This window comes from Chiloscyllium plagiosum, chromosome 2, assembly GCF_004010195.1.
Source record: "Chiloscyllium plagiosum isolate BGI_BamShark_2017 chromosome 2, ASM401019v2, whole genome shotgun sequence".
Lineage (NCBI taxonomy): Eukaryota > Metazoa > Chordata > Chondrichthyes > Orectolobiformes > Hemiscylliidae > Chiloscyllium > Chiloscyllium plagiosum.
This window is the reverse complement of record NC_057711.1, coordinates 110662781-110688491: the sequence shown is the minus strand read 5'-3', so window position 1 is coordinate 110688491 and position 25711 is coordinate 110662781. Positions and strand designations below refer to the sequence as shown.

General features: G+C 39.2%; 1 protein-coding gene across 7 annotated transcripts in view; it reads left to right on the top strand.

Annotated features, from left to right (window-relative positions):
- Window positions 1–12928, top strand: part of plppr1 (phospholipid phosphatase related 1) — a 120180-nt gene extending 107252 nt beyond the window's left edge. For 4 of the 7 annotated variants that reach the window (XM_043715651.1, XM_043715660.1, XM_043715616.1 and 1 more), the window contains 3 exons: window positions 2241–2372; window positions 7926–8017; window positions 12615–12928. In XM_043715651.1, the coding sequence (XP_043571586.1) occupies window positions 2241–2372; window positions 7926–8017; window positions 12615–12633 (243 nt within the window). In that variant the 3' untranslated portion in view covers window positions 12634–12928. Of the gene's footprint in view, window positions 1–2240; window positions 2373–7925; window positions 8018–10906; window positions 11095–12614 lie in introns of those variants that run through there. The other 3 variants (XM_043715642.1, XM_043715624.1, XM_043715633.1) reach the window with 3 other exon arrangements.
- The last annotated feature ends 12783 nt before the right edge of the window (window positions 12929–25711 follow it).

Below are 25711 nucleotides of genomic sequence, written 5' to 3'. Positions count from 1 at the left end.
GTAGATGCAACTTTGCTAGTTCATGCAAATGACCAGATTACAAAGTTTTTTCCTCCATGTCCATGAAAGAATGAATATTTACTATAATAAAAATGGAGGAACTTCGATCAAAAATAGGAAAGTGTTGATACTCTGATCATAAAATAAAATTGTTACCATGTGTTTAAGTAACCATAATTATTTTGGAATGATGGTCTTTAAAAATAAATATGCTTGCTTTTCACCTCCATTTGCAAACTTTTCCTAAAATTAGGGTAAGGTCTGCCAAATTGTTTCTTTCCCTTTGATAATTCTCTTCATGATTACTTAATTGTTGAAAGACGACGAGAAGACAACCCAACCCAACCGTGGGCGAGGCAACATTCAGGATATACAGTGATCTCCTCAAGTCCCAAAATGGAGGAGAGGGAACAGGGAAGCATTTCTAGCTTAATGTGTGAAGCCTGCCATGTATTGAGGAATGACAAGAGGCATCTGAAATAGAGATCATGAATTAGTTAAAAAAAGGGGTCTACCCGGTTCTTCAGGTCACTGGTGCAACATTGGTCTTCCCTACAAAACTTTAGAAACATCACATTTGACAACAAGATTTAGTAGATAAACACAATCCAGATCACTTCCCACCTTGCCAAATTCACCAAATGAGCTTGATGCCAGGAAAACCTGATACAGAAACCAGAGCAAGTGCTTAGTACATTCATCATGCTGCTTGTTCAAAAAAAACCAGCATGTCAGAAACTAGGCACCAATATCTTAGTGTACACTCCATGGGCAGTTTCATACACCTACCTCTATAGCTATTAGCATCCATGTACCAACATCATGGCACATTTGGATTGGACTTACAGGTCACATCAGCACTTCAATGCCGCACTAGCAATTCTCATTGTAATGCTGCAGCAAGGACACCATGCTCAGAGACACACTGCTCATGGAATGGACCAGGCAGTATTTCCAAGTTCTTCACTCATTGTTAGACTACTACTGACCCTCACCTGGATGCTTAGCTTCCCTGCCTTACTGTTTTGTACTTCACATACTTAACCAGTGATACCAGGCTCAAATTATTACTGTCTTGATGCACTGTTCAGCACAAAGTCAGAAAGCTTGTCCTAGGTAGTTAGTCCCAACATAGTCAGTTAAAACAGCCTCTGGTACCAATCCAGGCCTTGGTAGGTGTGCAGAGACAAGATCCTCTGGTCATAAAGGGATGAGGAGCTGAATAATCAGGTGATCACCACCCATATGGACTCTTTCTGCCCAATTGCAGGCTGCTTCCTTCCAGAAGGATAGAGACATTGTGGGAGAAGAAAGTGGGGGACAAGCTGTTTCTTTTGCTCATTTGCACCAAAATAGTGTCAGAGTATGGTGGCTAAGTGCCAGAGAAGATGGTGGCACTTACTGGCTGAGTAGACAAGAATGTTGATCTTCTTCCTACTTGCTGGGTATTCGTCCAGATAGGAGAGACTGGTCCAACATGACTTCTAACTGCAGGGCAGACTGGTAGTGTCCTCCACTGCCAATCCTGAAGGATGCAAATTCCATGTTGGCTCCACCCCATCTTGTAGGACCCCTGCCTGTAAAGCATGGCACCAATTTCCCCACCTAACACGTTCAGAAACTGTGCAAGCAGCTCCAGACTGACCGTACTTGTTTGGGTACCTAAGCGTTCTATAAAAGACAATCTGGGTGCAAGGTATGCTGGTGATGTCTTAGATATCCCATGTGTTGGAATGTTGTTCTGGCAATAGTGGCTGGTAAGATGAGATAGAAATTGGATTAGAGATATGCCATATAATGGTGGGGTAGATAATTAAATGAGGAATTTGGTAAGATCAGTGAAAAAAAGACTTGCTTGGCCTTACAGCAACAAACTTCCAAAAAAAAAAAAACCACAAGATTCAGCCTCTTGTCTATGTTGTGATCCAGAGGCTTTTCTCCTTTCCATTGTGAACCTAAAAACCATTCACCTGCTCAGGAACCAGACAGCACAAGTCCTGACTGGATGAACCAATCAGCAAATTGTCACTGGGCAAGAGTTCACTTTGCACACTCCCACACCATCCAATGCAGTGGCATCATTGACCTCTATCCCCCAGCTATGGAGCATAAACTGTATTCTGGTAACTTTTTTCCTCACAAAACAGTGCAGCAACTCTTTCCACAGCTCTTGGTTTGAAGTAGTCTTTACATATTCCAATCGAATTGTTCCTGACCCTAATCTGCATTTTTTTTGCCAGGGAACGTGTGTCGTTCACAACTTCAAAGGAACACAGGCCACATCTGTTAAACAAAAACCCGAGGATCCACATGGAGTGCCATTGATGACATTCCCTCGGGTGGAAAGCCCACTTGAAACATTGAGTGCACAGGTAAGCTACACAGATGCCCCTCTTTATGCTTTGCTTTATTACCCTACCTTCACAGTAGGCTATTCAATTCATCAGAGTCACTTTAAAAATCAATAGGGGTTGGCCCTTTCACCCACACAAATCAAATTGTTACTCAATGGATGGTAGTCTTCAAAACAGGTCGTCTCTTCTCATGTTAAGAAACTAGAATGAAAAGAAGGCTGTCCACAAGCAATCTAACCAAAGAACACTTAAACTTCACAACTTTCCTGTCTTTTTCCTGTCCAGTGCCAGGCAAGAGGAGAGATGCTTTGTTGAGCTCGGAGCCTGGTTTCTCTGATCAACCGATGGCTGTCGATTAGTGTTTAATAAAAAAATCCTTGAATTGGCACAACTATGTCTCAATTACAAGTGGATGCATTAAGCCGCTTAAAAGACACGAGTTGTCTTATTAGCAGCGTGAGAGAATGAAAGTTGAATACAGAACAACCTTGGTTATCTGAATGTCAATTATCCAAATTTTGGATTATCTGAACCTCAAGGTCCCATTAAAACGTTTCAAAGAGGTGTTACCCACACCAGTCAGACGATTGAGTCTTTTGTTTACAGTTCTCTAGTTTGAACTCAGTTGGTCACTTTAGACTTAAAATAATTTTAACAAAAATGACTGACATGAAGGATTTAAAAGAATGGCAAAAAATTGAGTCTTCATTCACTCGATGACTTTGTTCCTAGTATGTATGTATGTGTTATAAGTGAGAGGTCGTTGCTGTTACCATGTCTGTGAAGAGAAAGCGAACAGCTTTGACAATCGAACAGAAGAGATTTTACAGGATCTGGATGGAGGTGAAAAGGCAAAGATTGCACAAGGAGGAGTATAACATTGGAAAAACAACAGTGTCCAACATCAAGAAAGCAAGACTGGCAACTGAGAAATTTATCAACCTAAAAAAGTAACTTTGTATGCATTAAAGGAGAAAATCCATGAAGCTAGAAAGAACAACTTGACCAAGCTGTATTTTTTTTTAAATGGTGTTCACAGCAGCACGAGAAGGGGACTCATACCTAGCCCATTGTTACAATAAATAACTAAGTGCTACCAGTTTCCAGAAATGAATCCACACCAGCGAAGCAAAACAAGAATCTGATCACAGCGTATCATCGAGCTGGTTACAGCGTGTCAAAAGATCATCACCGGCATTAAGCAACTCAGCAGTTTGGACAGCAGCAGTCTATGGATTACTGTACTGTGGAAGAATTCAGACAAACTACAATCCATCTGAAGAAAATAATGATCTTGAACAATTGTACAAAGCTGATGAAAGTGGATTGTTTTGACGTGCACTGCCGGACAAAACACTTGCGTCCACTGCGGAAAAGCAGGTGTCAGGACAAAGTGCAGAAGGATCACATTATGATTTTTCTTTGCGTCAGTGCCGACACTCAAATTAGCACTTGTCACAGTTCTTGAAGCAACGTGGATTAGAATAATGCCCGATACCGACAAGAACTCATTTCCTGTGAAGTACAAAATCACAAAACAAGGTGTGAATGACATATCCACGTTTTTCATCCTGATTTCAGGAAGATTTGTACCTGCTGTCAGATTACATTTAGCGACTGTTGAACTCTAGCAACGTGCCCTTCTGCTTGTTAACAGTGCACGGTCACACACTATGAAAGACAGCCAATTAGAGTTGTCAGATGGAGCTGTCAAATGTTTGTTTTTAAACCACCAAAAACCACTTCAAAGTAACAGCGACTCAATCACGGAATCATCGCAATAATGAAGAAATGTCATCATAGTAAAATGCTGCATGCCGAAGACAAAAATGCAGACAAAGCGTTGCTGCAAATCAAGCCATTCATAGCCAAAGACGCTTTGTTCATGATCGCTGAACCTTGGGACCACATCAAGCCATTGGCAGTCAGAGTTTGTACCATGGCTTGTGTTGGTAGCAGAGACAGCAAAAAGGACAGCTGTCCAGGTCAAAGGGTAACCACTGACATCACAGAACTGCAGAAAACTGGGATTAGGAGACTCCGTCGAGGCGGAGATTAACGCTTGGGTAAACTGTGACAGTGACATTGGAACAGAGACACTCCGTGATGATCAGATTAAAATCAACAGTGACAGAAGAACAGCGGGAAAGTACGGACGCCGTGGATGAGAAGGGGAAAAAAAATAATCAGATACTGACACCACCTCCAGTCCCAATTAATGATGAAGTTTTTGATGGTTTGCAACTTTCCACAGAGTGGTATGAAACACAAGACAATGTTCAATGCCGTTAAATTGATGTATCTTCGCAAAATGTCATCGCTGGCACAAACAAAGAAACAAACACCTCAAGCAAGAGCGACTAGATGTTTTCTTCCAAAAATGATAGCCGACCTCCACCTCAAGTGATTTTTATTTACAGTGATGTTTTGTAAAATACCATAAATTTTTAAGCAATCAAGTGTTTGTACACATTTTATCAATTGAATGAAAAAACTCTAAACTTGCTTTTTCTAAAACGTACTTATGTTCAGTATAGCTTCCTTGGTTTAGGATCAGATCAGTTATCCGAACAATTATCCAAAGTACTCCCTGCCCACCTCTTTCAGATAAGCGAGGTTGTTCTGCATCTATGTTTTATATTTATTTTCTGCAGAGTAATGTGGAGATAACCATAGTTTCCAAAATGTATTAGGAGCAAGGGAGTATATAATACATGTGTTATGGACAGGCCAGACCCCCTCAATATTTTAAGGTAACCTAGACCCTAATGTTTTCTTATTTTGAAGGTAGATGAGAAATCAGCATTCCAGGTGTGATGCAACAGGTAAAACCACTCAGCTTTAAGCAAAACAATTTTAAATACTAATGTTAAAACATGAATAAAATGAAAGCAGAATTTAGAACTGTTGGAAAAACTCAATTAAATAACTGTTCCAATATAGTAAAATCCCATAAACACCACATGGCAAAAAGAAAGTTCAAACAGATTTTTACAGGCAGGAGGGAACAACATCTAGAGAGATTTCCAAGAAAGTCAGTTAGGAATCATTTACTAAAGCTTGCAACACTTCTGAACTCAAACACTTCTGTTGCTGCTATAGCTATATTTGAAAAAGTTAGAAAAACCTGAACTGGAAGAACTGGCTACTCTCCTTTCATTGTTAAACAGTTTTAAAACCTAAAGGATCTTTACATTCATTCAGACTAGATCCCTAAACACTTCGGCACCTACCACCTTTCACTCGTCCCTTCAAAAAAAAAAACAACCAGGTCAAAATAGCCTTTAAAAGGTGACTATCAGCACAGGTATTCAAAGCATCTAGGCCATCCTCCCTGCTCAGTTTTTCACCACTTCTGTAGCATTTGTTTACGTTCCTTTAATACTCAAGCTCAGCTTAACTCAAGCACAGGAAGCATGGATCAGTTTACAGATTCGACTGCAGAGAAAAAAAATAGAATCCCACAGTCCCCAGTCAACCCCATAGTTCTACCAAGGCAAATCACCAGCTTGGCTCCATGTCTGGGTTCCTCTTACTACTGGGGAGATCAAAGCACTGGCAAAAGCATACAAACCCATTATTTGAAAAAAGAGAGAGGACTGAAAAACAAAAAAAAAAGTCAAATAAAGTTTTGATAAAGCAAATAATGGAGACAAAATGCTGGAGTTGAGGTGGAAATCAAGACTAAGATTAAAAAAATAAGAAAACCCCAAAATCTTTTATTCATTATTTGATTTCCCAATGACCTGAGGGGCCAGAATTTACTACTTTAACCATGGCTTGTGCCTTTGGCTTGAGATAAAGAACTTTCAACTGAAAATCTAAAATGCTAGGGCTCATTTAATACAGACCCAGGAAGGGATAAACAAACCATCCAGCAGATTGGTCCCATGGAAGCATCAAACCTTGAACCATGTGGGCTTCCATCCCAAATCCAGTTTAAAGGTGTTATTGTAATGCCAAGTCATAAGGGAAAATATCTTTGTAGGTACTGCCCATAAAACAAATTTGTTGATTGAATTCTATGGGGTTGCTCAGTCAAAATATTTATGCTCTCTTAATACAAGTATTTAGCTTCATTGCTCATCTTACAAAATCACTCATTGCATATTTACTATTCGGCAATCCATGGCACATTAACTGATCCATTAATGACTTGTAGAGCCAGATGCCTTTTTGTTTGGCACACTGAAGAATTGATTTAATAAATACAAAAACCCAGACAAAATAAGTAATTAAAGACAGTTAGCAAAAAAAAGATTAAATGTGAGGTGAAGAGTTTCTTTTTAAAAAAAATGATTTGATTTGGAATGCAGTGCCTCAAAAGATGATAAATGTGGATTCATGCTTAAAGTTTGGAAATGAAATTGATCAAAATATTGGAGGGAAAACAAATGTGGGGTTCTGGGCAATGGGCAAAGGAATGGGATTAATTAGAATGGGCTCTTGTGTGGCATCAACCCATGATTCTATGATTACTTACATGCTAAATTAAAAATATAGTGGTGTGAGGAATACAAATACAGCATCACAATGAGAAGGAAAGCAAGAGTCAAGTATGATCCTTATTTTAAAACTTAAGAGTATCTCTGGAAGCAACCAGGAAAGATGGAATGTGAAAGGAATTCAAAAATGGATTTCAACAAGTCAGTGACAGTTAAGTTTTGGTGTATGTTAAAGAGGCCACATTATTTGCAAAACCTAAATTTGAGTGGAGGGACAAAGGGTTCTTGGAGAGCAAGTCCACAAATCATTTGAAGTAGCAATACATGAATTATCAGAAAAATACTGAAGAATTATGCTAATTTCTCATTGAATCTCTGAGACACCACACTTGGAGCACTGTTCTGGTCACATGAGGGTTTGGAGAGGCACTAAAATGGTTTTACAAGATGCTAGCGCTGAGAATTTCCTTTTGAGGGAAAAGATAAAATAGAGTCTGATCATGCCAGAGGGATAGATAGCTAGATAAACATTACAAAGGGGAAGCAGAGGGTTCTGACAAGAATTAGAGGAAGCTTTGAAGGAGGCTCAGAATTAGTACTGGCCTCAATTTATTAGGCCAATTGGCCCATTACTCTATTCTTAGTTATATTGGTTCCATTCATGAATGTTGATGACATTCCCAGTAGGTTTGATGCTAATTGTCCTAGCTGCCCTTCTCTTTTAAGGGATTGTTGCCCGAATACTATACTTAATGACACTTTAGTGAACTTGAATGGTCCATGCTTATTTTCCAATTTATGCTTACAAGGTATTCACCAGAGAGCTATTCAGTGTCAACATTCTGTTGTCATCAATATTTCAACAAATGGCAATTTGAGTGGACACAAAATGGGCTCAATCTCAGTGCATTTCAATAGTCTTCCAAATGAAAGTCTTAATAAAAGAAATCCATACTCCTGAAAATGAAAGTTTAATAAGCAGAATTGTTGTGGATCAGCCAACATGGAGAGTATTGCACATCTTCTGCAGTTAGTTTACAAAGCAATATCGTTACCACGCTGCTTTACTATTGATTACATTGATCTCACAACGTGGCTCTTTTTTCCCTTAATGCCTGCATGACAGCAAAGTGGGAGACATCGCCAAACCCCCCGAGAGAGGGTGTTTCGTCCCAGGGTCATTTTCCAGGACCAGCCAGACACCCAACACACCAGGAGGTATATGCTTAATAATGACACAGGGACGGGGGCTCCATTGCGAGCCCAAGGGGGTTCATGAGTCCTATATTGGAAGAGGTTCTGCTCTCTGTCTGTCCCCCTCTGCTGCTCCTGGATGGATGGCCGGCCTTCCTCCAGTGTCCCACGTGAATCTGGCACCATGCAACTGTTCACATTTTCAAGCTTACATTTTAGTGTGCATTTGGTCACGTCACCTTGGTCGCTGTTCATAGTGAGCCTCTGTGCTTGATTGTTTTACATGGACCACACCTCAGAGCTGCTTGCCTGGTCTACATGGCAGGGTCGCTAGACTAACTCAAAGTTGGCACGGTCAAGCAGCTGACCTTAGTGTCTGGCATAAATCAGAACCATACAGACTTGTTCTAAAACTATCATTGTTAAATGTCAACATGTTCATTTGTGCTGCATTGCTATATTTTAGTTGTTTACCCTAATCATAGTTATTCTCGGGCTAAAAATATTAAATTATGAGGAGAGGCTGCACAAAAAATTTCTCTCAAAAGGGTTTATGATGATTGAAGGATTTGATTTGGATGTGACAACAGAATTTATTCTTTGGACAACAAAGTCTAGAACAAGATGTGAGAACCTAAAAGTTGGTGCTAAACCATTCTGCAAACATTCCTTCATGCAAAAAGCTCATTGCAATCTGGAACCTTGAGGCTGGACATCAGATGAAAATTTCAAAACAGATGATGATTGCTACTTTATTTGACAAGTGAGGATATTTACGGATTATGGGATTAAAACTGGTAAATACCATTTAAGGTAAAGATCAGCTATGAGGTAATTGTATGGTGGAACACATGATCTGGAGGGCCTGAATGGCTTCTGTTCCTATATTCTGACGTTTCTTTATATTGCACCAGTTGGGTCCTGTGAATGAAGTTAGTTTAAATTTCATGCAAGGGAGAGGTGACCAGAGACTTATTTTTGCCTGCATTATATAGCAGTAGCAATGTTGAAGTGGCCAGCCCATACAAGTGCGTGGCTCAGAGCCATTAGGGTTGTCATCCTGTCCATTATTCTGGTTCAGTACAAGTTTAGCGATTTGAGATTATTGATATTCAGCAAGTGTTATTACAATGCAAATATACTCAGCAGCCCTTTGCAGCGTTGTTGAACTATAAAAAAAGTCTATATTGATTAGTTTGGTTTGTTAGTTTATTATTGGATACGAGTGAAATAGAAGAAATGGGGATATCTTTTCTGCATTTGTATAAAATTACACAAAGAAAAAGCTTGCAAATATATCACATGACAAATTAAAAATCTCCCCCCTCCTTGTCCTGCATTAGATTTGTGTAGTTGCTGTGGTTCTGTTCACCGAGCTGGAAGTTTTTGTTGCAGACGTTTCGTCCCCTGTCTAGGTGACATCCTCAGTGCTTGGGAGCCCCTGTGAAGCGCTTCTGTGGTGTTTCCTCCGGCATTTATAGTGGCCTGTCCCTGCCGCTTCCGGTTGTCAGTTTCAGCTGTCCGCTGTAGTGGCCGGTATATTGGGTCCAGGACGATGTGTTTGTTGATGGAGTTTGTGGATGAGTGCCATGCTCTAGGAATTCCCTGGCTGTTCCTTGTTTCGCTTGCCCTATAATGGTAGTGTTGTCCCAGTCAAATTCCTGTTGCTTGTCGTCCAGCTATCCCTAGTAGCCACACACGTAGACGACAAGCAACATGAATTTGACTGGGACAACACTACCATTATAGGGCAAGCGAAACAAAGAACAGCCAGGGAATTCCTAGAAGCATGGCACTGATCCACAAACTCCATCAACAAACACATCGACCTGGACCCAATATACCGGCCACTACAGCGGACAGCTGAAAATTGACAACCGGAAGCGGCAGGGACAGGCCACTATAAATGCCGGAGAAAACACCACAGAAGCGCTTCACAGGAAGCTCCCAAGCACTGAGGATGTCACCTAGACAGGGGACGAAATGTCTGCAACACAAATTCCCAGCTCGGCGAACAGAACTACAACAACGAGCACCCGAGCTACAAATCTTCACAAACTTTGAGTGTAATGACTAACATATTGTTTGCATTCTACATAAGGATTTTTTCCCCCCGCACTTATTTTAAAATTAGAAACTTGAGTTTTTGAAATTAGGTTCCAGACTAGAATGGTGTGACTAGTGGATGGTAAATCACTGTTCATTCATAGGGCCTGTGCTTAAATCCAGTGTTGAGATTTAAGTGAGATGCTGTCAGGTAATTTTGATACACATCAAAATTGGTGGGCAGCACAGTGGCACAGTGGTTAGCACTGCTGCCTCTCAGCGCCAGAGACCCGGGTTCAATTCCCAACTCAGGCGACGGACTGTGCGGAGTTTGCACATTCTCCGTGTCTGCGTGGGTTTCCTCCGGGTGCTCCGGCTTCCTCCCACAGTCCAAAGATGTGCAGGTCAGGTGAATTGGCCATGCTAAATTGTCCATAGTGTTAGGTAAGGGGTAAATGTAGGGGTATGGGTGGTTTGCGCTTCGGACTTGTTGGGCCGAAGGGCCTGTTTCCACACTGTAAAGTAATCTAATCTAATCACACAGGATACAAATATGTAGCACAAAATATCTTGCAAGCTAATGTAGTAGGTTGTTACTGGCCCTGAAATAGGAACAAGGCACATTTCTGTCAAGAAGAGAGGGAACTTCACTCTGTATCAAGTCATCTTGTACTTGACCAAAGTGCTATCAATACCAACACCAATTGCTTTCAAATCTATGCCCCTGAAACTTACACAGATATACAATTATAAATCAGAGGAACTAGATGACTAAACAGGTAAGTGATGAATGACCAGCTTTGTTTATGTTGGACTTTTCTGTAAAAAGTTTCACAAGTTTGAGGCAGGAACTTTTTTCTGTTTCAGGTGATTAGGTCGCAGAGATGATTCACATGGGTACTTTCATCTCCCAATGAAAGCAGGGGGAGCGTGAGTGTGCATGCGAATGCCATCTTGCTCAGGGCAAGATGCATTTTCCCTGCCCTCCTATGTGTTATGTCAGTCCCTGATAGCATGTGGCAGGGTGGGTTAGCAATTGAAAATCTACAGCAATTTAAAAAAAAAAATTCAACAATAGAGGAACCATTCTTTTACCTGGCAAAGTTGCACAAGAGAAGTTTATTTAATCCCACTTTTAGCCACCCACTAAAACAAAAAAAAAGACTCATTGATCCTTCTACGCCTCACCTGATGCAACAAATTAACCAGGACTGACTCAGTTTATTTTGTCTATATTAAATGCCTTATTCTATGCCTGGTGATGAATTTAGAGGCCTCTAGTTGGCATTACACAAAGAGGTGATGTTTAAAGAATTTGTCAACTGTAAAATGGTTCTCCATCTTCATTTCTCCACAAACACCTCTCCCTCATCTGTTGATGAGGGACAATCCTTCAGAGAGTGTCCTTGGCTGACACCAGCATATGTTGAGAACATGAGGCCGAACCCCCAGTGTGCACTACCATGATATGGAGGTATCACTTCAAGAATGTATCTGGAAGGCCACCATTATTCATGATGAATGGAGGTCCACCTTTGTTAGTTTTCACTTTGAGACTTGACTTTTTCCATTAGCGAATCCTCTTCACATAAGATTGAAACTAACTTCCATTTTCCTCTGTGCTGGTCACTGGAACGATGCAAGGGTGTTTCAAAATAAGTCACCATTCTTCATGACTGCCTCTGTCTGTCTCAGTGGCTGGGAGGGATAAGTACAGGGTTTAGAGTCAACGATACACCTCACTAGTCGTTACTATTCATTGATCCAGTACAGGCATGATGGGCCAAATGGCTGCTCTCTACTCCAAGACCTGACACTTGTGTTCAAATTCTGCAATGACTCAAGGACTCTTCTTTTTAACCATTTAATAATATTTTCAATACATTTCCAGAAGTAAAAGTCTTAAAACAGTGGCCAATGAAAGCTACACTTGATTGAATTAACATCACATTGTATAGATTAGTTTGCAGCATAGTTAAAATTGATTATAATTATACCACCAAGGATTCTTCCAATACTTCTATTTCATCCCAGCGTGATATAAATTGAAGGTCCACAATTATCTCTCTCTCACACACACACGTGACAGTTGTACAAATCACCCTTAGCAGAAGTAGTATGAAAGATTGATTGAATTTTGTTGCATAGCAATTAAAAGAAATCCTGGCTAGGGGCTCACCGTTTTCTAGTGCTTTGAACGTTAACCTCAGTCTGTTTTAACACTCAATGCCTGTTGTACTGTTTGTGGATCCCACTTTTACCCACAACATTTCCCCCTTTGCAGGATGTTTGGTACCGTCCACGTCTGTCAATAAATAGTTCTCCTTTGCACGTGCACACTGCAAATTTTACATCCATGGTTGAGGTGCCTCTGGTGTTGTGTACTGTGACTGTGTGGTTTGCGTACCAGTCCTACTTGGCTCAATTGTTGTGGAATTAACTTAAACTTTTTAAATCTGTTTAAACCTCACTGGCAAAATGCATTTGCAGTCTGCACAGTTTCTAACCATAACTAAATTGCTTTATTCTGTCAATTGAAACATTTATCAAATGCTTTCCTTTTGTCCTCTTACAGAATCACTCTACTTCAATGACAGAAGTAACTTGAAGAGAAAACCTTTCCTTCTAAAAAAATTTAAAATACAAATTGGTACTTTTTTTAAAACTAAGTGTTAAACTATGGAAAGTGCAACACAAGAACATGTCTAGTTAGTATCAGATGTTTTGTACATTTTGTATGACAATGGTGTTGTAGCTGACCTTGATTTTTTTTTGCCTGTTCAGTATAATTAAGCATTACATGTAACGGTTTCTAATTTCTTATGTAAATTCCAGTGATGTTGTGGTATTTGTACAATAAAGTGTATGGTCTGATTTATAGACACCCTACCATTGAAGTGATTTTGTATTTCATACAAGAGATAACTGTCACTGTTCAGATCTAGAAATTCCTCTGGTCCTGCCTGCTAGTCTCCCAACATAATTTGCTGAAAATGTGTTGCTGGAAAAGCGCAGGTCAGGCAGCATCCAAGGAGCAGGAGAATCGACGTTTCGGGCATAAGCCCTTATGCCCGAAACATCGATTCTCCTGTTCCTTGGATGCTACCTGACCTGCTGCGCTTTTCCAGCAACACATTTTCAGCTCTGATCTCCAGCATCTGCAGCCCTCACTTTCTCCCAACATAATTTACCAGACAATATAATTTGCAGTCAACCCTCTTGGAATTCTATCAGTTTCTGTCCAAAACAACCCAGTGGAAGACCAAGAGAACCTTCACTAAATTCTAGGATCCTCTTCCAAATTTGGCAAACATGCTATCATTTACTTTGGGAATCCTCATTTAGGTGCACCTTTAAGTTGATAGAATTCTTTGATTCACTGATGAGACGTGGAGATCTCAGGCCAGCATTTATATCTCCTAATTGCCCTGAGTTGAAGAGTTACCAACTTGAACTGATGCTGGGCATTCTCCACTTAGGAAATTTGACACCAATGAGATATATATCTCAAATCAGCATGGGTACCTCTGACTCGAGAGTGCTGTTCTGTGCTTTTGTTGTTCTTTCAGGTGGGAGGTGTTTCCAGTTTTGGAGGTGCTGTTGTACTAAGTTTCTGCAGTGCATTGTGTAGCTGGTACACTGTGGCCATACTAAATATGACAACAGTGGAGAAGGTCTATTAAAATGTGATGGTTGAACAGCTTTGCCTTGATGCCAATGAACACAGTCTCACTACAGGCTGTTCACATTGCACATGAATTCAGTGTCAAAGCATTAATCCACTACCAATTCAATGCAAATTAAATTGCGAGGCAAATAGTTTTGAGCAATTTGTGATAAGTCACAGACCTGAAAGTGTTATTTTTTTTTCCTTCATAGGTGTCTGACCAGAGTATAGCCAGTATTTGCTACTTTAATTTCAGATTTCCAACGCCTGCAAAATTTTGCTTTTTTGTTTTATGCCTTTGTAGTTGTTTATTTTCAGTTGACAGTCATGCAAAAAACTGAAACTTTTAAATATTAACTTTGCTCACCTTAGTGAGTGAAAAAGTTACCTTCATTGAAAATCGGCTTAATTTTCTTAGGTTTAGGTTTTTGCAATAGCAGCTTTGGTATAAAAATCAATGTATGCTGTTATGAGAATAATCCTTATTTTCAAGGTTTCAAGTGCACAGCCACAATTCCTCATTTTTTGCCATCTTTCCCCTTCACTGACACTACCTTTTGTTTCTGTATTAATGTTGATGACTTTAGAGCGACATTATGAAACAGACCACAGTATCTTCCAAATTGCTCTGTGGGAATCAATAGGTTAATGCAAGATGAACTGCTGACTCACTATCATCCATTTTGTAAAACTTCACCAAGCTTCACCCCTAAAACATTAGGTTTCTGAGAACATAGTCACTCAATAGCATGAAGTTACTAACCACTAAAAGTAGTCAGTATTATATTAAAATTCACTTCAATTGAGTGAGATTAAAAAAATTAAAAACAGTTAAATGATGATGAATTGCCAGAAACACTCAAGGTGTTAATACATAGTTCAGTTGTTAGAAAAACAAAGGCCAAGCAGGATTACACATGCTTAGTTAAATCTTCCTGGCTATCCATGAAAGGGAACAAACCAACAGATTCCAACTTCAGGCTCCAATAAAATGCTGCAGCCTCCACTAGAATGAGTGGAGACTGCTGGTGGCCAGTGGTATGTTGTGCAGATGGGTAACAAAGGACTGCTCACTCAGTCGGTGTACAGATACTCCAGGATGTCTCATTGGGGAGGCTGAGACCAAGCCAAGGTAAGTCTAAGCATTTCTTTTTCATCTTTAAAGGAGTAGCTTTATTTGCATAAATAAGATGGACTTGGGTTGTGGCTAGACTGTTAGCTGCTGTTTAACTGAAGAATATCATAACTTGGAAGGGACAGCTGCAGATAAATCACTTATAAATATTAAAGTTGCTTTACCTGCTGGATGAGTATGATTAAATTTCTCTTCGCATGCTACTCCTGTGTATGCTTATCAGAATGAGTGATAAAAGGTGATAAAGACAGAACTATTGTATTTCCAGTGTGTAAAAACTTTGCAGTTTCACAATTCTAATCTTCATCCTTGTTTTGAAGCTGATCTTCTGTGATCTTTAAGAAGGTATAAAGGGCTTAAAATTCCTGAACCATGTTCTTGTTTTAGAGTGTTCCGTTGCTTCATAAGGCATCTCATTGGGTGTACACCCTTCACTGCAATCCCAATGCCACAATGCTGAGAACAGAAAATATGTCCAGTTTCTTTTGACCTAATCTCAGCAGCATAATGAGCCAATTCATAAACACCAGACCATTGACAAGTGACCAGAGACTGTCAGGTACATCCACATGGCTGACCTAACCACTGAGCAGATGGCAGGAGTTAGCTTCCCTGTAAATTCAATTAAGCACATTGAATCTAAGATGCCAATGTTGACTTTGTGTCGGGAGTGTTCATCAGGTGATTATACTTTCTTCCTTTTATTTCCAAATTGATCAACTGACTGCATTGATGTGTTCTACATGTAATTCCAAGGTCAGGATTGGGAGTTTGAATTAGAGTCTGTTATTTCAGTTTCCAGTGTGACCCATTAATCTATTACCTCACCAGACTGAATTTGAATTTTTAAACTGCTTGTCAAACAATTTTGGTAATTGTCTTAAAAAAGGAAAGATGCTGTCCAATGGGTGGGGGGAGATTTAATTACAGTACAAAGTAATTTTAAGCTTGTATGTTCTAATCATTAATTGCAAACTCCAAACTTTTGCCAACTGATTTGATCCCAAGACGTTTCTTCACTTAGGAGCTGACCATCTGTCCTGTGCCCCAATATTCTCTACCTTTGGTGGGCACTAATCATATTGACTCCATGTAACACTAAAGGAATTAGAGATTAGAGTTTTCAAAGCTATCTAAAATGTCAGTTGTTTTCACCTCAAGCAAACAATGTGGTCGGCAGCCTGCTGGTAAAACAGCCCATAAAAAATAAATGAAGACAGAGTCCATTGACATCTCTCCTGTTAGAGGTGCATCTAGCAAAATATAAACTTTGATTTGTGAGGGGCAAAGTTGCATGAATTACCAGTGAGTTGGAGATCAAAGCCATTTCACTGGTAACATTCTGCATCATACCAACTATCCAACAAACAGAGCTAAACTAAAATGGGAGGGCCAGTCAAATTACCTGTGGTAGAGGATAAACCATGAGAGTTGAGAAAAGGTGATTGTTATGTACAAGTTAGTGTATTGCACGATAGCATTGGTAAAATTAATTTAGTGAATTGCAATGAGGAACCAGATTTAACACATCTCTCTCTACTGATACATTGGCAATGGTACAAACGATAGTGAGTGCAGCTAATGTAACGTTAGCATTAACTATTTCAGAATCCATATTTCTGAACATACAATACATCTATACTGAAGTCAGAGCATTATGTTTGGTAACGGTCAGATAACCTTTTGTTCTCTTTTTTAAAAGATACATACTTAAAAATCACCAGATTGCTGAATTTTTATTTCTAATTCTATGACTTTTTCCTGGGTGTTGTTCACAGTTGCATCCTGGAGAATAAATTAGAAAGAATTTCTGAAGCCTCCAGAACTCTTGACTTAATCAAGTTACAAGATAATGGCTCACTGGAGAGTTAAGGCAGGTGAGCTAATCTCAGACACCGTAGATGGGCTTGTGACACAATGGCAGTGTCTGAGCTGGAAGATCAGGGGAGAGTCCCAATTCAGGACTACACACATGCCAAATAGTGAGATTCTTAAATCCTTCCTATGACACACAGGAGGAGGTCAGATCAGGCCAGGCAGAAACTTCCTGAGAGAAGGCAACAGCAAATGGCTAATACTTTGCTCAGCATAAACAAGGCCCAAAACAAACAGAGGCCCAGCTACCAATGCCATTTTAAGACATGGTAATTGCAGGAAGAAAGAGAGCATGAGGCAAGCCAGAGTTTAAAAACAAAAGATTCCTTTTTACAATGCTCAACTGATAAGTAAAACAAACCCAGAGGGGCTTGCAAATTCAGCTACCAAGTAGTTTGAAATTCTTATTTTCTTTCATTTCCAATACATGAGAACATGGATTGAACTGAGCCACCTATTATCCCTTTGAGTGCCAGTTTAGCCTTCTCCAGTGTGACAACCCTCCCCCTACTCTAGCCTCATGTGCTACATCCCTTCCTATCACTGGTGAAGTGAAGGCTAAGCTTTGGAACTATGGCCCTTAACCCTGCTGCCATTCTCCTTTAAAAGGCATTCCTTTAAAGCCTAAATATGTAGGGCAACAGCAGGAATCAGTTGAATGCATTGAATAGTGGCAGAACAAGTTTGAAAGGATATTTCTAAGGACTCCTTATTCTTCATTTTACCAACTAGTGGTCCCCTTTCCTAATATTTAAATTCCCTTCATAAGAATGTTTGTCAAATTACATTTCCATGAAATGGCTTAGCACCTTTAACACTTTCCATCTAACTGCAAGCATTGTTGCACTTATTGTCAGTATTTACTGTAATACTGCATTCCACATGGAGTAAAATTTACTCAAGGTGAGTCGATGGGCATGGTGTAACTGCAACAGGTTTATCAAATAACCTGCAGTAGACTTGAAAGAAATGCTGTTAAAGAAACCATCTTGAGATTTGTCTGCTCTATCAAAATAGATGCCATTTATTGCTGGTGGGATTAATTGTATATTGTAGGACTAAATCAGTTGAACAGTTTAAGTTGTAAATCACAGTAGCAATTCTCTACAGAATACTTGCACAGTTATTCAAAATTCTAGCTGCTATTTCAAATAGAGCCAATACTCCTGTTGGCCACTTGTAAGTGGGATGAATCTTTGGTGGAACACAGCCTATTGTTTGAAGAAATTGGTAGGAGGAGTATTTCCAACAGGACTCACTCACCTAAGCTGCTGAAAATCTTACTCCCATATCATTTATATCTAGCATGACTGTAGCCACATATGCCCAGCACATTTCTAGAATCCAGACATGATCCAAATCTTCTATTGTTCACTCACTAAATTCCATTCACCAATTTGAGTTTATTGACTTCTGCTGAGAGAAGCAAGATCTGGACTTGGAGATTTTCATCCAGTCTTCAAATCCCTCCCTTTCTGCACAACTTACTAATACCTCTAACGTCCAGGATCTACACATATCTAATTCTAGTCTGTTAGACTCCACAGGTTTAACACCTTCATCACAATGGCCAGTTTCAGTTGCCAGGTTTCTAATTTCAAGTTCTCTCCCTACATTTTTTAATCTTTGCTCCTTTGAATTTCTCTATAAAACATGATTTGACCAAATGTCTGTATAATCTACCCTCAATAGTCCCTAATTTTGCTTAAACCCTGCTTCAACATATTAGATGATTATTAAGTTAAAAATGGGTACATCTATTTCTCTCTCATACCCACCCAAGCACCACCATTCAAAACCTTAACATTTTCTTTAAAAAAACACACAAACTCTCCCTACTATCTACTAAGATGACTGTCAAAGATTATATAGTGCCAGATGGTAATATGGCTGCTAATTGCTCAGCTGATTGTGTGAGATAGTACATGTTTACAATCTTGATGCTGGTTGGTTAGCAGATGTTTATACACTTGCTGATTGGTCAATGCATGCTAATGTGCATGCTGTTGATTGGCCAGTAGATATCAGCATTTGTGCAGCTGATTGGCTGGTTAATGTTAACATTCCTGCTGTTGGTTGGTTGACTAGGTGGAATAAATAGAATTGTTTTTAAATAAAACAAGGAACTGTAGGTGCTAGAGATCTGAAGCAAAAGAAAATTCTGGAGAAACTCAATTGGTCTAGTAGTGTCTGTGGAAAGACAACAGTATTAAAGTTTTGAGTCAAATAATAATTTGTTTCCTGAAAAGGACAGCCTAAGGTCACTGCTTGACCAATCAACAAAAAGATTTTGTCTATGTCAACTTTTCCAGTATATAGCTACCTTAGTTATTCAGTTCCTTTCTTTTGCTAGTGAGTGGGATAATGTTGTCTGAGATCTTTCAAACTTCATAAGGAGATTTTCTGTTAGGCTTCCCATGGTTATGGTTCTCAATGAGGTTCTTGAAAGCTTTTAGAGCTGTAGATTCCAAGAAGCAAGTGCCGCTGTGCATTTTAAATTGAATTTTGGTAGCTTTGAGGTCACTTTAAACTTAGTCTTTTACTTTCTGTTGTTGTGCACAGTTTAACAGAACGTTGTGAGGTATAACTTGGTTATTAATCAGTAGCTTTTATCCTACTGGTGAAAACTTGCCTTTCACCAAGTTACCATGAGAGGCCTTAAACTGTTCAACAACTAAAGCCTTTTTCACCATGCACCACACCTTCAGAACACCTACCCCCCACCACCCCCTTGCTCAGCAACTCTTGTGACTCCAAGCTTTATTCTGGATTAATGTGAAGTTTGAGATATCAAATTGGGTGTCATTGGGAAAAAGGTTTGGAAGCATCATTTTGGGGCAAACATTTTTCTTTATCATGGATTTTACACTGGTAACTTATAATATTATTAATTTCAAAGTTACTGCTCATGCCATGAGAATCTTCAATTCATTTTCAACAGTTTAAGGAAAAACTTATTATTAAATTGAAACATTGTTCATCGTGGGTGGCACAGTGGTTAGCACTGCTGCCTCACAGTGCCAGAGACCCGGGTTCAATTCCCGCCTCAGGCGACTGACTGTGTGGAGTTTGCACGTTCTCCCCGTGTCTGCGTGGGTTTCCTCCGGGTGCTCCGGTTTCCTCCCACAGTCCAAAAAAGATGTGCAGGGTCAGGTGAATTGGCCATGTGGTGTTCGGTAAGGGGTAAATGTAGGGGTATGGGTGGGTTTCGCTTCGGCGGGTCAGTGTGGACTTGTTGGGCCGAAGGGCCTGTTTCCACACTGTAATGTAATCTAATCGTTCTCTGGTGGGAGGTAAAGTAAAGTGGAAGTGTTAGGTAAGAAGTGATCAAAGAACCAAATATCTGCGCTCCTACATAAGACCATAGGAGTAGAGATTAAGACATTCGGTCTATTGAATCTATTCTACCATTTGATCATAGCTGATAGGTTGTTCAAATTAGTTTTCTGCTTTCTCTCTGTAACCTTTGATCCCCTTGGCAATCAAAAACTTACCTACTTCTTTCTTAAATTATTAATGAAGGATGATTTTGAATTGATTGTCCTGCCCAGTAAGTTCCTTTATGAGGATAAAGGGTAGCTTTTCACTCAATAACATCCTTTTCTAGAGGTTGGTTCAAAGGTTATCTGAAAGGAGATAGAGATTGGCTCTTTTTAACTATGCTAAACTCATGTTCTTGGATATGTCCCCTTGCAGTGGAGGTTTACCTCAGCACCAGATTTTCTAATACTTTATGAAAACTGTTCCTCACTATTATCACCCAGTAGGTGCATGGACCTTGTGGATATGTCTGATCAGAGTAAAAACCAGCAAGTTGCATGTTTGCATTTTGTGACCTCAAGATGTTATGACATTCTTTAAGAACACTTGAGTTACAACTGTTGGCCCATGGGATGTGGATAATGTCTCGACACTGGTGTTGGTTTTTTTGTTATTTCCAGCTGAGAGGACAGACTGGGATTCATGTCATTTCTGGAAGACACTAGCTCTGACAGCACAGCATTCCAAAAGTATTAAGTTCAGTACTCCATACCCCCTGTATAGATTGTACTGTTGACTACCTTTGAAGTCTTTGAAGAAACATTGTGTTTGATTGTGTCCTAATGTGATGAGGGGGTTTGTTGTGCCAGTCTCTTTTTGGGACTACGATGTTTGTCACTAATTCTCAAAACTAAAGTGTATGACCTCTGTTTGTAAATGTGTGTAGGAACAGGTTGGTCATGTGGATAGTCCTGCCCTTTCTTAAAAGGTCAGCTGGGAAGATTTGCACTGAAAACCTCAATGCCTGTAATGTTGTTGACCAAATAAAAACAAATTTAGAACCATTGGCATATAAACAAGGAGAAGCGAAAAGGAAAATGATTCAGAAATAACTCTGAAGCAGCTACCTTTCTTTGTGAGTTGTAAATGAGATTACATCTGATTTTAATCCTGAGCCAATGGAGATGCCTGATTTCTTCCAAGTTGTTTACACTGGACTCACAATCATAGAGCAACTATGTCTAAAATATTTGCTGTCATAATACCTGCCATTAAAAGTGAAAATTATGGGAGACATGCTGAGCAAGTGCGTGAAGATAAGCTAGGGTATAACAGGATTAAAAATGATGTGCATGACCTTAATTCTTTGATACACAGCTAATCATTGGGACACAATCTGTTTCCTATTGAATTAAATAATTCACTGAGTAGTCATGGATTAGTATAATAATGTTTATTTTAGCACAGTAGTGAATAACAAAACACCCTTTCAAGGACCATAGAAACCAGTGATTCTAATCAATAAATCATGGACAATAAGCCTGCTATTTAGAAAATGATATTTTTATATATATATTGGCATTTGATATAATTTCAGATGTGTAGTTCAAATGTAATTTTTTTCTTCACTTCAAATATTTCAACACCTAACAAGTACAAATAGTCCTCCATAAATGCAAGGGATTGAATTGATTTCAGTTAATTTCCACCTAGTCAATGGATTAAATTAATTTCTGCATTCTAATTTAGTAGGGTTTGTTGTGGGTTCGGTCATCATGGAGCCTTTTCTTCTCATAATGTTATCCTCAGTCAGTCCAAGGATTTCTCACAATACATCACATCTCCTAGCTCTTCAACTTCTGAAACAGGTGGCTCTTACAAGGACTGTAGAATTGCTTGGGGATCAGAGCCATCACTATTCATCAATTGCATTACCTCATACAAACAGAAATTATAAGCTGAAATAGGCCATTTGGGTTTGCTGTACCATTCAATAAGATCATGGCTGCTCTGATTACTCCATATTCCTGCCAGCCCTGATGGATTCTTGAGAAATGAGAGTGAAAGGCTCTCAACCTTTGCCATAAATAGTCAAAGACTCTGCTTCTATTGCCTTGTGAAGAACAGAGTTCCAAAGATCCACAATTCTCTAATGTTGAGCCCTTAGTTTTAAACGTATGACCCCTGGTTCTATATTCTCCCACAAAATGAAACCATCTTTCCACATCTCCTCTGCATAGACATCACAGGATCTTGTGTTTTAATCAAGTTTCTCTTACTCTTCTAAATTTCAGCAGATAAAAGTCTAGTCTCTCCATCTTTTTCCTCATTAGACAATACATTTATTTCAGCTATTCATCTGATAAACATTCTCTGAATGGCTACCAACACACTTGCATCCTCCTTCAGTATAGAAAGCAATACTGTACACAGTATGTCAAATGTGATCCCACCAGTGTCCTGTACGACGGGAGCATACCTTTCCTACTTTTGTATTCAATGCCCCTTACAATAAACAGTAACATTTAATTGGCTTTCCTATCCACTTGCATATAAATATTATGCACTAGGATACCCAAAAATCTCTCTGAACCTCAGAACTCTATACTCTCTCACCATTTGGATAATTTGCTTTTATTATCTTCCTGCTAAAATGAACATTTTCACACTTTTCCATATTGGCTTTGTGCATGAGAAATTGACTCACCAACTTGAGTGAATTCTTTTGAGGAGGTGACAAAGAAGATTGAAAGCAAAGTAGTGGATGTTGTTTATATGGGCTTCAGCAAAGCTTTCAACAGGGTTCTGCATGGTAGATTAGTTAGTAAGGTTAGATCACATTTAGTCAATTGGATATAAGGTTGGCTTGAAGGTAGAAGACAGAGGTGACGGTAGAGGGTTGTTTCTCAAACTGTGACCAGCAGTGTGCTGCAAGGATCGATACTATGTCCATTGCTTTTTGTCATTCATGTAAGTGACTTGGTTGTGAACATAGGAGATATGGTTAGTAAACTTGCAGATGACACCAAAATAGGGGGTGTGGTAGACCGTGACTATCTCGGAGTACAACGGGGCCTTAATCAGATGGGCCAAAAGGCTAAGGTGTGGTAAATGGAGTTTAATTTAGATAAATATGAGCTGCTGCATTTTGGAAAGGCAAATCAGGGCAGGACTTAAAAACTAAATGGTAGAGTCCTGGGGAATGTTCTCAAACAAAGAAACCCAGGGATACAGCTACACAATTCCTTGAAAGTGGAGTCACAGGTAGACAGGGTAGTGAGGAAGGCATTTGGCATGCTTTGCCTTCATTGGTCAGTGCATTGAGTGTAGGAGTTGGGACCTCATGTTGTCACTGTGCAGGATATTGGTTCAGCCACTTTTGGGAAGGATGCTGTTAAATTTTAAGTTGCAGAAAAGATTTACATGAATGTTGCCAGGGTTGGAGGGTTTAAGCTGTAGGGAGAAGCTGAATAGGTGTCTGGATGGGTTTATGAATAGGAAAGATTGAGAGAGAGAAATGGACCAAATGCTGGCAAATGGGACTGGGTCAGATTGGGATGTCTGTTGGTGCCGATGGATTGGACTGAAAGGTCTATTTCTGTGCTGTGTAACTCTGACGATTACATGCTATTTGCCAGATTTTTGCACGCTCATTTAACCTACCTATATCCCTTTTTGTCCTCCAACACACAATTCCTAGTTTACTTTCCTACCCACCTTTCTATCATGAGCAGATTTAGCAACCATGCCTTCTGTTCCTTCAAATCACTTACAAACTACAAAAGGTGGAGGCCCAGCAGTGATCCCTGTGGGGATCCAGCATTTATGCCTACTGTTTTAAGTTAGTTAACCAATGTCTTTATCCTTGTCAATACGTTACACCCTAAATCATGAGCTTTTGTTTTCTGTGATAATGTGATGTAGCACCTTTTTTTTTTCAAATAACTTCTAGAATTCCAAGTTCAGTATTTGTATCTGTTAATACTTTATACTCCCTTCGATTATATATTGGTAAAGCATGATATCTCTTCCAAAAACCATGTTGACTTTTCTCAGTGCCTTGCTATAACATCTTTGATTGCCCCTGTCATCCTTCCTGTGAAAATGTTAAGCTAACGGGCCTGGAGTTTCCTGTTTTTGTCTTCCTCCTTTTTGAATAAAGAAATTACGTTTACTAAAGTGCTTTTAAAGAGCAGTCCACAAAGATTTCAGATAATTAGTACAAATTTTATATATATTCAGGTTGATATGGCTACCGAGTTCTAAATGCAAGACTAAAGAAGCAATGTATTGAGCTATTTAAGAAAGGGGAAAAGTGTTGAATACAGCCTACAAATAATTGAAGGAAGAGGTTGTATTTTTTAGGATTGAATGATGCTGATACCTCCCAATATGTAGTCAACCGCAGGTGCTCCCAGAATAATTGCATAACAACAAATGATTTTGTGAAGTTGATTCTGTGGGAATGGAGAGCCAATGTATCAGTCAGACTATACAGAATGCCTTTCTCAGGAGGGCATGAGTGAATATGTTGGGGCTTTTTGCCCAACAAGTTCAAGTGTTTTTTAAAATTCACTTTCACAGCTTGACATGTGATGATTTAAATTCAAGGAAAAGTTTTATATATCGAGTTAGGGGACACAGTTAACATAGAGGAGAAATTAATAAATTTAGAATTTGCATAACTGACTATTTCCTTGATTATTGATAAGCATGGGATGGAACTGATTGGTCAGAAGAATAAACACATGTATCCCTTGGAAAACCGAAGACTGAGTGAAGTAGAGAAGCACCTGAAGCTATAGATTCACAAATTATTAAAAGCAAACTAAGCATTGACATTCATCTCTAGAGGGATAGACTTGAAAAACACTTGATTCTAAGCTTGTTAGACAGCACAAAGTATAGTGAACAGTCTCATCTCCATATATATTAAAAACCTACTGAAGAAGGTTCAAAGAGATTTACGAGAATGATTTCAGAGCTGAGAGGTCGTGCTTTCTGGAGAAGGTTGAGCAGTCTGGGGCTCCTCTCTGTCGAGTGGATGACTGAATTGAGGTCTTTAAAAATTGAGGCATTCTTGAAGTAGAGGACAAAATTTCTATATGAGGCAAGTTTTAAACCTTGAATATCATAAATACAAAATAACCATGAAGACAAAGAAACAAGCTTGTATGGATAGAATATAAAATGCCTGACCACATGGAATAATTGAATATGGGAGTATCATAGCTGTATTTAAAGGGAAGGCAAATGCATAGGAACAAAAGGAAACAAAGAACGACCCAAGAGGGAAAGTGAAGAAGTGTTTGAGCATGGGGTAGCAGAGGAAGCTCAAGAGGAGCACAAATGCCAACCCAAATACGATGGGCTGAATGGTCTACTTCTATGTCAATGCAAAATTAATAACTTTCATTACAAATCAAAAAGAAACTTAAAACGATTCTATAATTTGAGTTACAAGTGCTTAGCTGTAACGCTCATTTTGGTGTGGCCATTCTGCAACGCTACACAACATAATTTATCCAATTTACAGTTAACTATAACAATAAAAATATCAGCATCAATTTAAATTCAGATGAAACTTGTTGAAGCATAGTTGGTTCATCCAGTAATTTAGAAAATGATTTGTACTTCCATAACACTTTCATGATCTATGTCATTAAAGTGCTTTATATCAAATGAAATGCAATTAATTATAAGCAGGAATGTTCTTTAATTGCACCTACACTCA